At 43.1% G+C, this 12,551-nt stretch overlaps 2 protein-coding genes across 3 annotated transcripts; one reads left to right on the forward strand and one right to left on the reverse strand.

Annotated features, from left to right (window-relative positions):
• Positions 1-1,439: 1,439 nt before the first annotated feature.
• LOC107391431 (lipopolysaccharide-induced tumor necrosis factor-alpha factor homolog) lies at positions 1,440-2,366 on the reverse strand. The gene is made up of 4 exons (XM_015968745.3): positions 2,255-2,366; positions 2,050-2,124; positions 1,660-1,834; positions 1,440-1,557 (listed from the first exon to the last, which is right to left on the reverse strand). The coding sequence occupies exons 1-4, from the start codon at positions 2,295-2,297 to the stop codon at positions 1,440-1,442; spliced, it is 411 nt and encodes a 136-aa protein (XP_015824231.2). The 5' UTR covers positions 2,298-2,366.
• Positions 2,367-2,672: 306 nt separating this feature from the next.
• On the forward strand, positions 2,673-11,215 carry LOC107388895 (actin-related protein 2/3 complex subunit 1A). Of its 2 annotated transcripts, none has more exons than XM_015964692.3 (11): positions 2,673-2,969; positions 3,649-3,750; positions 3,995-4,099; positions 5,199-5,421; positions 5,505-5,612; positions 5,735-5,838; positions 5,919-6,027; positions 9,677-9,752; positions 9,837-10,030; positions 10,297-10,387; positions 10,466-11,215. In XM_015964692.3, exons 2-11 carry the CDS (start codon positions 3,687-3,689, stop codon positions 10,502-10,504), a joined length of 1,113 nt encoding a protein of 370 aa, XP_015820178.1. In that variant the 5' UTR covers positions 2,673-2,969; positions 3,649-3,686; the 3' UTR covers positions 10,505-11,215. The 2 variants fall into 2 exon arrangements, with proteins under 2 accessions (XP_015820178.1, XP_015820188.1); XM_015964702.3 differs by having other exon boundaries at positions 3,652-3,750.
• The last annotated feature ends 1,336 nt before the right edge of the window (positions 11,216-12,551 follow it).

Genomic DNA, 12,551 nt, shown 5'->3' on the forward strand with positions numbered 1-12,551 from the left:
CAGCAAACATGTCCTGGAAAACATCTAAGTGCATTTTCGCTGTTACAATGAGAAAAATATATTTAATAAGTAATTTATTGCAAAATTTTCAGAGTGCTTGTATAATTACTTTTTTTCCCCCAATATACAATAAGTAAGAATTTTACAGTGATATAATCACAAAACAGCCTGGTGTCTCAGTCATGTTGGAAGGAAGGTCACGTTGGAACAAATTTCATTCTCAGCCAGCTGCGGAGTTATCAGTTTTTGTCTTTAAAAAAAAAGGTTAGAGGGTCGTAGTCTTTACAGTTTATGAGCCTGCGAGGTTGCCATGTGTGCACTGACCTAACGCTGCAGCGTCAACACCAGGCGGCAAAAAGCAGTAGCGTTTTGTAAAGACCCTAATCCAGTCAACAGGAGTGACCCAGAAGTTATTTCTTGCACCCCTAAGTCACGCCATCATTTTGCTTTATGCTAATATTGGGTGACACAGGCTAACAATGCTAACAGTAAATTAGAACTCACCATCAACTTTAGGTTACAGTGAAATGTATTAATCTACTGATAAAATTACTGAATATGGACCACACTGGTCCTCTATCCAAGTGCTCGTAAGGTTGAGTGCATAGCAACCAAGTGGTTTAAAAACTACAGAATTGGGAGAGTGGGCATTACGTTGTCGACCGCAACGTCCTAACTGGGGATGCCGGTTGCTGTTTGTCCTACTTTACTGCTTAAAATTAAATTGAAACTGATAAGATGTTAAAACAAGTCATTAAACTTTTGACAAGTTGTGTCCAAAAACACCCAAAATACCATTTTCAATTAATATTTCAGATATGTAATTTGTCTTTCCAACAGAGAAACATTCTTTTGTAATCATACTGCATGTGCATGATGATAAAACATTCAATATTTTGACTGTATTGGAAAATATCCATTTTCGGAAAGAGCACTTGACCCATTTCTCTGCCGTCTCAAATTTCCAATTGTGAGCAATACATTTCGCCACTGATGCGGTCTTCAGCGAAGTGCAGCTCAAGGGTGCAAAAGGGTCCACACATGGGAATCGGGACACCCTACGCACATCTGGACGAGAATGCGCAAATTAAAAAAAGAAATTAAGTGTGGAAATGCGAGTATTGGAACTGGAACATCTGGAATCTTCTGGCGCTGAGCCATAGCTGGCATCAGCCATGAAACTCGCGGAACGGGGTGAGAAAATTGTTTTGAAAATAGACTGCAGTAACCGAATTTCACCACAAGATGTCAGTCTGACTGAGCTTTACATAATGCACCAAGAATTCAAGAAAACATAATAATTTGCACAAACACATTTATTCAATAGATATTTTACAAAATATGACTAAAAACTGGTGAAATATCTTACAATTGTGCATTACAGAACCTTTTTTGTCATTCATCTGAACAAATCTAGACTTTACCAAAGCAGAAAGCTTTCAGTGACAGCACTTCCTCTTCTCTATATGAAGAACTAGCAAGCAGTGAGGACATGTGTGGTGGGCATCTTTAAAGTGGTTTAGAAAAAATGGAATCAAGCAGCAGCCAAAAAACAACCTGTAAGAAAGCATTTGCAGACTTTTTACTGCCCATTCTGGGTTAATAGTTCCTGTAGGTGTATGAGATGACAATTAATACATTTGAGTACATCTTTCTCACCCACAAAAGACAAACAAGAGGCACACGAGCCAGGCGTAAGTCCCGACCTTAAAGGTGACCTCTGTGGTGACCTGTGTCTGACAGGAGGTGCACATCATTAGTGCTGGAGAGCCAAACAGCTTTGTTTTATAGCTCACAACCATTGGCCTGGGACCACGTGAAGGGATGTCCGAGACTTCAGAGATGACAAGAAGAGATTAAAATTAAAATCTGTGCTTCTGTTGTTGCCCATTAAGCAGAAGCTTTCTGCCCCCAAATAAGTAAAATAGTTTCCACCTACATTACTGAAATGGTGTAGTTTCAAAAGCAAACTTACATTTTGACACAAAGATCATTTAAAATGGCACAATATGGGTTCATGTTTAGACCTGGATGAAATTTAACGTGCACCTGGTAGAGGTGAGAAAACCGGAGGAGTTGGAGGGATGTAAGGCGGGTTTACATGGTAGATCCTCAGGTCTTGCTCTGGTAAAAGAGCATACATTTGTAAGTATCTTTAACTTTTAACAAAAAACTCTTTTCAGCTAAGAAAGCATGAGAATTAGGTTTTAAAATTACTATTAGTAGTAGTATTTTGTCTAGAGGGTTCTTTTACCTGATAGCAGGTGAAGTGGAGGTGGAGGAAGTGAATCATCCATGTTTAATGGCTCCACTTGTCAGCTTGATGAAGCACCACAGAGGAAGACAAGGTTCAAACTTGTATTGCTTTCATCTAGCAGCAGCTATCTGAAGACCTCCCAGGTGCTCTTAATTTAACTCTCCTCTGAATGGTTAAAAAGCCCATTACCCATGATTCAATGGAAGTAATGCCTTATAAAGAAATAATTTTTATTGTTATTTAAACAATAATCATTTATCATATTGATGCCTTTCCTATGGGGTGTAAATTTATTTTTGAAAAGTGCAATAACATTTATTAAATGAATTGGTCTTTTCCTGCTTTCACTCTGATGAATAATAGACTATAGAAGTAATACAACTCTTTAACCGCTAGAGGCGCTCTTACACACACTAGCTGTAGTTGTGAGACGCCGTCGTAAACGGCACCGTTCAGTTGAATGTAACATCTTAGCGTGATGATGCTAAGCTAGCTGTCAGCCAGGTATCCACGGGTTTAGCTGCCGAGCCGAGTTAGGTACCGGATGTTTCCGGTTCTATCTCACTGGCCGTCTTGACATTCCCTCTACATTCCTGGACGAATTCGTGTCGACTGACCAGAGTCCGCGAATTCAAGTCCATTCCTGATCTATAATCTCTTCCCGACAGTGTGGCTTAGCTTGCCGGCTAACTCGAAGAGCCAAACTGACGAGGTAAGTTAGCACCCGGGCTAGCGGGATGGAATTATGTAGAAAAGCGTCTCCTATGAGGAAACACCGAGGTCTGAAAACCGGGAACGCAGGCCTCCCGGTAAAGGTGTACATAGGAGTAAATCAGCATGTTTTTATCAAGCTGGCTTTCGAGCTTATATAACAATTTAAATATATATATATATATATATATATATATATATAGATTGTTGTACAACCTGGGATTTAAAATGATTAATATTTCGTTTGTGACGATTACAACCCGAGTGGGGCAGTCTACCCGGCTGTGGCTATGCTGCACTAGCTAGCTAACCGGGTTGACGTTTATTAGTAAAAGTGAACACCTCGCAATATACTGATTTAAAAATATAAGAATTGCTTGACGGTGCCTGGCTGATATTTCATTTACCACATTAATTTATACTCAGACCAGACCTCTTGGTTCTTTGACAGACTTAGGTTTAGCGGATGAATTCAAGCTATCTGCTATCAAGTATTAAACGAAATGAGGTGGCATAAAGTTACAGTTGTACAATTTGTCCCAGTTCGTAAGCATTTGGTGGTTTTCTGAGTGTGTGTGTTGTGTGTGAGAGAGATTCGATGCATTGCTAGTAGAGGCAAAGTTATGGTTAGGTCAGGAATGGCTATCGCTCGTTGCTAACTAAGTTTGTCTGTGACTCAGCAGCAGAGTTTACACTTAAGGACCACACCCAGACAAAGATGTCCCTTCACCAGTTTCTGTTGGAACCCATCACCTGCCACGCGTGGAACCGCGACAGGACACGTAAGGCTCAAGAATCACACCCACTTCAACACATGATTCAATTTCCGACAGTTGTCGCAAGAGACGTCAAATTACAAATAGAAATAATTTGTGAAAGAGTGGCCGCAGGTAAACAAAGGCAGTCTGGACGGACTTGTTTTTGGTGTTGAGCTGATAAAAGAATCCAGTCCAACTGGTTTGTCCTCTTCGTGGTCATCACAGCTCCTAAACTTGCTGGTTTGTTTTTCCCCCTTTTTGTCTCCAGAAATTGCTATCAGCCCTAACAACCATGAAGTTCATATCTACAAGAAGAGTGGGAACCAGTGGGTGAAGACCCATGAGCTGAAGGAGCACAACGGTCACATAACAGGTACGATTCAAGAGATCACCAAATTTAGCACGTGTGTTTTCGAAGGTGTGAAACACTGATTATTGTTTTTTTTTTTCTGTTTATAATCAGTCACTGTGAGTTTTTCCCTTCAGGCTAAGAATTAAAATAGTCTCCTACACCTATCTCCTGCATTAGCTTCTAAGAGAAAATAGTGAAACTTTAGGATTTGAAAAGCCTGACAGATCTACGTCACACTTTCACGTAACATTCTTAGACTCGCCCATCTTGACTCACGAAAGGGAAGGCTGTTGTTGGGTTAGCGTCCAGGAAACAGCAGAGAACATCATGACTAGAAGCTAACTGTTAGCATTAGCAGCACTGCCACAAACGAAAAACTCCTTCAGGCGAGTGTTATTTGTGGAGATAATGTATCCACGTTGCAAGTCAGCGGTAGGGTTTCATTGCTGTTATACAATTTGAGACAAGATGTCCAAAAATCAGAAATGAAGACTCAAAAACCTGCTGCCACTCTCTGCCGCAGCAGATTTGTCCAGGCTGATCCAAGCAATTCTAGGCTTTTTTTTTTTAGCTCTGAGTACAACTTGCAAGTCATTCGTTCCTGCCACTGCAAATGTATTGATTAAATCCAATATTGGATCATTTATTCAGCTTCTCAACTTCACATGTTTCTCCAGATTTTAGGTCTCAAACGTTTACTGTTGTTGAATAATTTACATTTTGCACCGATGTTAGAGAAACACTCTGCTGTTATAAGACAAATATCGTTAAAACCCTACAACAAAGCACACTTTTTTTTATGATATTGCCACCTGACTTGACCTGTTTTTTTGTTGTTGTCACACACATGGAAGCTTCCTTCAACTGTGCAGTGTTATTCGTTTAATCATTAGAAAATAAGGAGTGTGTAGTGAATGTCTGGATCAAGTCTCAATTTAACAAAATGCTAAACAAAAGCAACTGTGAGAGATGGCTAAATAGACAAGTGATTTTTGTCAAGTGAATGGGTCTAGTCTAGATGTAGACATCGTGCCTTGTTTGCTGTTCATGCTCTAATAGCATCACAGTCAAATGGCTTACAAAGTCTCACACTTGCCTCTGTTTTGTTTTTCTGTTGCAGGGATTGACTGGGCTCCCAAAAGTGACCGTATAGTGACATGCGGAGCGGACCGTAACGCCTACGTGTGGTCTCAGAAAGATGGGGTGTGGAAGCCCACGCTGGTCATCCTCAGGATCAACCGAGCAGCCACGTTCGTCAAGTGGTCTCCGCTGGAGAACAAGTTTGCAGTTGGCAGTGGAGCTCGACTCATCTCCGTGTGCTACTTTGAATCTGAAAACGATTGGTGAGGAAGGAATATCCTTAGATTTAGAATAACTGTTTTTGTTCTTCTGTGCTAGGTGCTAATGCTTTTTTAATTTGGGTCAGGTGGGTGAGCAAGCACATAAAAAAGCCTATCCGCTCCACCATCCTCAGTCTAGACTGGCATCCCAACAATATCCTTCTAGCTGCTGGCTCGTGTGACTTCAAATGCAGGTAAAATTCATCTACAAGTAGGGGAATTAGGAAGAAAATGATGTAATGACTAGAAAACTGACTAACCTTCTTACTTCTGATTTCTCCTCTTAACACTGTCCCCCTCCCTCTTGGCCCTCCAGGGTGTTCTCAGCCTACATTAAGGAGGTGGAAGAGAAACCAGGCCCCACACCCTGGGGTAGCAAGATGCCATTTGGGGCTATTCTAGCAGAATTTGGGGGAGCAGGTCTGTATTCATGGCTATTTTTATGAGATCTGTTCTTCTTCTTCAACTAAATGTAACCTGTTTGTGTGCCATTGTGTCAGGTGGAGGGGGATGGGTCCACTCTGTTTCTTTCTCAGCCTCTGGTAACCGTCTGGCGTGGGTCAGCCATGACAGTACAGTCACTGTGGTAGACAGCTCGAAGACTGCCAGGTATGTTTGGTTCTTCTGCACATCTGAGGCCTTGTCTGTTCCCAAATAACTGCGCTTTAATCCAAGCTGGCCTGAAATAAGGCTTTACTCACGTTTGTAGTTGAGGACTTAAAAACATCGACATATAAATACTGGACAATTCATTTCCATAGGCTCCAATATCACGTTTTTGAGGCCAAATGGGAGGTGGCCACCACCGCCATTTTGACCGTGTCACAGGTTCCGTCAAGCCCAGGCAATTCCATAAAAGGGAAGAGAGGTGGAGCTGAGGGTGGGGCTGTAAGGCTGGGATCAACTGACGACACCCGGTCGAACTAGCTACAAGCTAACACGGAGGTGGGAGCTAAGCTAACGGAGGTAGCAACCTAGCTACAACCAGAGTTAACTGTACACAACACCAGAGCTTCTGAGTCAGAGATACGCCGGGCTGACCGCTGGGTAAAACCGAGTGGAACACCGAGACCTCCACAAGCCGGCAGCCGCACAGCAGACAAGCGCCGCTGCGATCTGAGATGCGCAGAGCTGCTGCTGGGGAGAACCGGGTGGAAAGGTTTCCATCCCAGAGCTCCACAAGCCGGCAGCCCGCGCAGCAAACAGAAGCCGCGATCAGACAGAAACGCGCCGAGCTGCGGGGAGGGGAGAACGGGTGGAAAACATCGGTCTCCCGAGAGCTCCACAAGCCGATAGTTGGAACCCAGCTCCACCAACATGTTATATTTCTTCTAAAGTGCAGCATTATGTTAAATGCACTGGATTTTACCCTATTACATTTAAATTTCATGGTTAAACAGTACATGTTAAAATCTAAGCTCAGCTCGGCAGTGACCTAAAATGCATAAATATAATTTTACTTACCAAAAAAAATGAAGTGGAGACTCCTTGGATGCTCTATTAGTGCAATTAATGCCACAGCAAGTCATTTTGTCCAACAATTGCACAAAAAATATCCAAACAAGAATACACAAACACAGAGACTCAAAATCCCGGAACAGTTTCCAGGCGAGGCCGAGGCTCTACTGAGGCCTTTCCACGGAGCTAGCTCTGTGGTCACATGGGTCTGATGCTCATTAATTATACAGAATTTTAGGCTTTTAATACACTTAAACAGAAGAGTGAGAAAAAAATTCACCCCCCTCAGAGTTGTCATGAGTGTAAACTAGATAATTTAAACCAAAAACATGTTTTGGTACCAGGCTGTAAACATTTTTATTTCTGCTGTGAAATTGGTATTTTTAACATGGGAGTCAGTGAGGATTTGCTCGCTTCTGACACCAGCCCCTAGTGGATGAGGGTGGAACTACAATTTTTGGTACTTCCGGGTTGAGACCAATTTCTGAGCCGCATTGTTGGGGCTTGCTTAAAAATCATCAATAAGATTATTTTGTTGCATTAAAATTGTCAGAGCAATAATAATTTAGTAGGAATTAATGTATAATTTAAGAATACCACAATGTTATTTTGTCTGAACAACAATACATGTCATATTCATTGGTAAGTGGCTGTAATGAAATCATCTATTGAGGCTTTCGGTAGGTTGCCAAACAAGGGTGTGTACTGGCAAAAAATCTGATAATACACACCTGGGATTCTCAGCCACTGAGCTTAGTGCATTTTCTCGGGGAAACCCTGCATGATGGTAAACTCGGGAGTCGGCCAGCCAGCCCCTAGAGGATGAGGGGAGAATTAAAAAAACTTCACTTCCATGTTGGCTTCACATTTAGCAGGCAGTTTGCCCTTTGATCACAATACAGGGTATGATATAGTGTGACTCTTAGAACCAGATTATATTTGTATTTAAGACACTTCCAAGACCCATCCAGTGTTATTATGAGACCTTGTTGTTGCACATCGACATAATATTCGTGCACATCTTCTTTCCATAGGCTCCAATATCACTTTTTTGAGGCCAAATGGGAGGTGGCCACCACCGCCATTTTGACCATGTCACAGGTTCCGTGAAGCCCAGACAATTCCACAAAAGGGAAGAGAGGTGGAGCTGAGGGTGGGGCTATAAGGCTGGGATCAACTGACGACACCCGGTCGAACTAGCTACAAGCTAACCCAAAGCTAATGCGGAGGTGGGAGCTAAGCTAACGGAGGTAGCAACCTAGCTACAACCGAAGTTAACTGTGCACAACACCAGAGCTTCTGAGTCAGAGATACGCCGGGCTGACCGCTGGGTAAAACCGGGTGGAACACAGAGGTCTCCGAGACCTCCACTAGCCGGCAGCCGCACAGCAGACAGGCGCCGCTGCGATCTGAGATGCACAGAGCTGCCGCTGGGGAGAACCGGGTGGAAAGGTTTCCATCCCAGAACTCCACAAGCCGGCAGCCCGCGCATCAAACAGAAGCCGCGATCAGACAGAGATGCACCGAGCTGCGGGGAGAACCAGCCGGCATTCCGGGTGGAAAACATCGGTCTCCCTAGAGCTCCACAAGCCGATAGTCAGAACCCAGCTCCAACAACATGTTATATTTCAACCCATTTTCTAAGGTGCAGCATTATGTTAAATGCACTGGGTTTTACCCTATTACATTTAAATTTCATGGTTAAACAGTACATGTTAAAATCTAAGCTCAGCTCGGCAGTGACCAGTGGTCACGTGGGTCTGATGCTCATTAATTATACACAATTTTAGGCTTTTAATACACTTAAACAGAAGAGTCTCTCGTCTCGTCTCGTCTTCCTCCGCTTATCCGGGTCCGGGTCGCGGGGGCAGCATCCCAACTAGGGAGCTCCAGGCCGTCCTCTCCCCGGCCTTGTCCACCAGCTCCTCCGGCAGGACCCCAAGGAGTTCCCGGACCAGATTGGAGATGTAACTTCTCCAACGTGTCCTGGGTCGACCCGGGGGCCTTCTGCCGGCAGGACATGCCCGAAACACCTCCCCAGGGAGGCGTCCAGGAGGCATCCTGACCAGATGCCCAAACCACCTCAACTGGCTCCTTTCGATCCGGAGGAGCAGCGGTTCTACTCCGAGTCCCTCCCGAATGTCCGAGCTCCTCACCCTATCTCTAAGGCTGAGCCCGGCCACCCTACGGAGGAAACAGAAGAGTAAGAAAAAAATTCACCCCCCCTCAGAGTTGTCATGAGTGTAAACTAGATCATTTAAACAAAAAACATGTTCTGGTACCAGGCTGTAAACATGTTTATTTCTGCTGTGAAATTGGTATTTATAACATGGGAGTCAATGAGGATTTGCTCGCTTCTGACACCAGCCCCTAGTGGATGAGGGTGGAACTGCAATTTTTCTTACTTCCGGATTGGACTAAATTTTAAAGTTGCATTGTGGGGGCTTGTTGTTGCATCAGAATGAAGGCGGTAAAAACTGCTGCCACCTAGCAGCCAGAGTTTAAATTGCACCAAACAAAAGAAATACAGGAAATCTTTACACATAGATAAATAATCCAAACACTGCTTTTAAATGCAAATTCAGTATCATAACGTGAAATTTTGCTAAATTTTAGTGTGTTGGTGTTTTTTTACATCCCTTTAACCTAAGGTAACTGGAAATAACATTTTTTTAGTCTTTGTTTACAAAAGTCGGATCGTTTCTGTGACGACCCACCAAACTTGAACATGTTTTGGCCGGTTGTCTTTTTCAAATGTAATGAGAATAAAATAAATCTCCAAACTTTTTTCTGTCGTTAGTCCCTCACAGCTGAAGACAGAATTCCTCCCTCTCCTCAGTGTCATTTTTGTTTCAGAGAACAGTCTAGTAGCTGCGGTAAGAATAACAAAGCACACATCTTCTTTACCCTTTCTATCCACAGCTATCTATTTAATGTGGGGTGGGGTTTTTTTTCATCAGGGCCACGACTGTTGCCCTATGCTCTTCCGTTGTGACGACGGTGGAACGCTGACATTTGTGTCGAAGCTTGACCTCCCTAAACAGAGCATCCAGAGGAACATGTCAGCCATGGAGCGCTTCAGGAACATGGACAAGAGAGCCACCACTGAGGACCGCAACACAACCCTGGACACACTGCACCAGAACAGCATCACGTGGGTCCATCACCAAGCACTGATGTGACATGAAAAAATGTTCACAATTCTATCAGACTTATTGCTCATGTTGATCAAAATATCACAACATGGTGTCAGAATATATTTTTTAAAAGCCTCCATTTTCAGTTAAACGTGTTTATTTAAACGTTTGGGCAGTGCATCGTATGTTCATTTTTGAGATTTCCTGAAGGTTTTTGTTTACTTTTGATTTTTCCCTTCCCTTTTTTAACCATTTGTGTTCATCTACACTTTTTCTCTTTTAGCCAAGTGTCTATCTATGAGGGAGATAAAAGGGATTGTCGTAAGTTCTGCACCACTGGCATCGACGGAGCAATGACTATTTGGGACTTTAAGGTGATCATTCTTAAAATCAACAGCTCTATTCATTTTTGCCACTTTTAACACAGACTCCCCCTATTCTTACCTCCTCAGAGCCTAGAAGCTTCTATTCAGGGTCTGCGCATCATGTGAAGACGTATGAATGAATGAAGAAACGCTGCAGCCTCATGCCCACACACACACACACTCCACACCTGTGTGATGCAGCAGTAACATACATAACTGACCACCTTATTGAGTGTCTGCCTCAGCACTCAGACCATTATACTCTCTAGTGGGTGTGTACCTACATGCTCATATCTTCACACACACACACACACACAGCGTGCTGATATGTGAGATCACTAATTTTCTTTATTTGGTTTGTTTGCTTTTAAATGAAGGTTAACCAGGTGTAAAAGTGGGAAGGTTTTCTGACACGTATTAAACGTGATGTGACGTGTGTTTTTATGTTTTCTAACCTCCAGTACCAAAAGTTGAACACTAAAAGGTGTGTTTTATCCAAAAATCAGACTTTATTCACCTCAGATCAACCGTAACATGATCGATCAATGTAGGTGTTGAGTCCTGTACTCTGGTGGCTGGGAATCTGCTCTTCCCTGGAGGATCTAATTATCTGTTGTTGGGATTAAGGCCTGGGGGTATCGATGTTCTAAGTACGTGTTGATGGTTGTCTGCTAAAATCTGGAGAAAAGCAGCGGTCTCAAGTGTGGGTGGAGCCATGGCTGACCAGCACTAGGCTCTGTAGCCACTAGACTAAAAACCACAAATGGAGGATTTCTATGTAACTGATCATGAGGTAGACGTGAAATAAAGATGAAATACATTTACACTACACAAAAACTGGGGTTCTGTCTTGTTTTGTTGTGGATATTCTGCACTGATTGAACAGTAAGTTTTTGCATTGGTTTTTGGAAAGGATTTGCTTTTTTGAAAGAAGTCTTACATTAGGTGTTTAAAGTGAAGTGGCTTTTAGTAAAGTTGTTGCATTTTTTAAAACTTGATTTCCTGTTGGCATCCTAAATGGTTTATTACTGATATGCTAATGAATATTTTGATTGCATCAAATGGCTCTGATCTCCAAAATTTCAATGTGGTTCATGCAACAATATTTTTTAAATGTGAAAGCGGTAGCTCAGGAGGTAGAGCGGGTTGTCCAGTAATTGGAAGGTTGCAGGTTCAATCCTGGCTCTGACCAGAGAATTCTGCAGTTTTGTCCTTGGGCAAGACACTTAACCCCCATTGCCTGCTGGTGGTGGTCAGAGGGACCGGTGGCGCCAGTGCTTGGCAGCCTTGTTTCTGTCAGTGCGCCCCAGGGCAGCTGTAGCTACATCATAGCTCATCCCCACCAGTGGGTGAATGACTGTGTTGTGAAGTGCCTTGGGGGGTTGTAGAAACCTAAGGTGCTATAGAAATGCAGGCCATTTACCATATAAAGCTATTTGTCACAATTTTCATTGTGCGGTTATTTACAAAGTTTTTTGATTGTTTATTAAAGCAAATCTCACCAGCAGCACAACAAAATTAGGCAGGTGCTTAAATTTGGGCACTACATAAATGAACTCAACATTTAGTAGATCTTCCTTTTACAGAAATAACGGCCTCTAAATGCTTTCTATAGCTTCCAATGAGAGTCGGGACTGGCTGAAAATATTTTAGGCCATTGCTCTTCACAAAACATATCTAGTTCAGGTTTGATGGCTTCTGAGCATGGACCGCTCTCTAACTCACCACAGATTTTAATTAATATTCAGGTCTGGGGACTGAGATGGCCATTTCAGAACGTTCTTCTTGTCCCTCTGCTTGAATACTTAAGTGGAATTTGAGCAGTGTTTGTTGAAAGACCCAGCCCCAGTGCAGCTTCAGCTTTGTCACTGATTCCTGGACATTGGTTTCCAGAATCTGCTGATATTGAGTGGAATCCTAGCATCCCTCAACTTTAACAAGATTCCCAGTCCCTGCACTGGCCACACAGACCCACAGCATGATGGAACCACCACCATGTTTTACTGTAGTTAGCAGGTTTTTTTTCTTGGAATGCTGTGTTCTTTTTCCTCCATGCATAACACTGGGCTGCATGGTGGCGCAGTGGTTAGCACTGTTGCCTCGCAGCACGGAGGTCGCAGGTTCAAAACTCGGCTGCGGCCTTTCTGCGTGGAGTTGCGTGTTCTCCCCATGC

The sequence above is a fragment of the Nothobranchius furzeri genome, chromosome 4 (assembly GCF_043380555.1).
Source record: "Nothobranchius furzeri strain GRZ-AD chromosome 4, NfurGRZ-RIMD1, whole genome shotgun sequence".
Classification (NCBI taxonomy): Eukaryota; Metazoa; Chordata; class Actinopteri; order Cyprinodontiformes; family Nothobranchiidae; genus Nothobranchius; species Nothobranchius furzeri.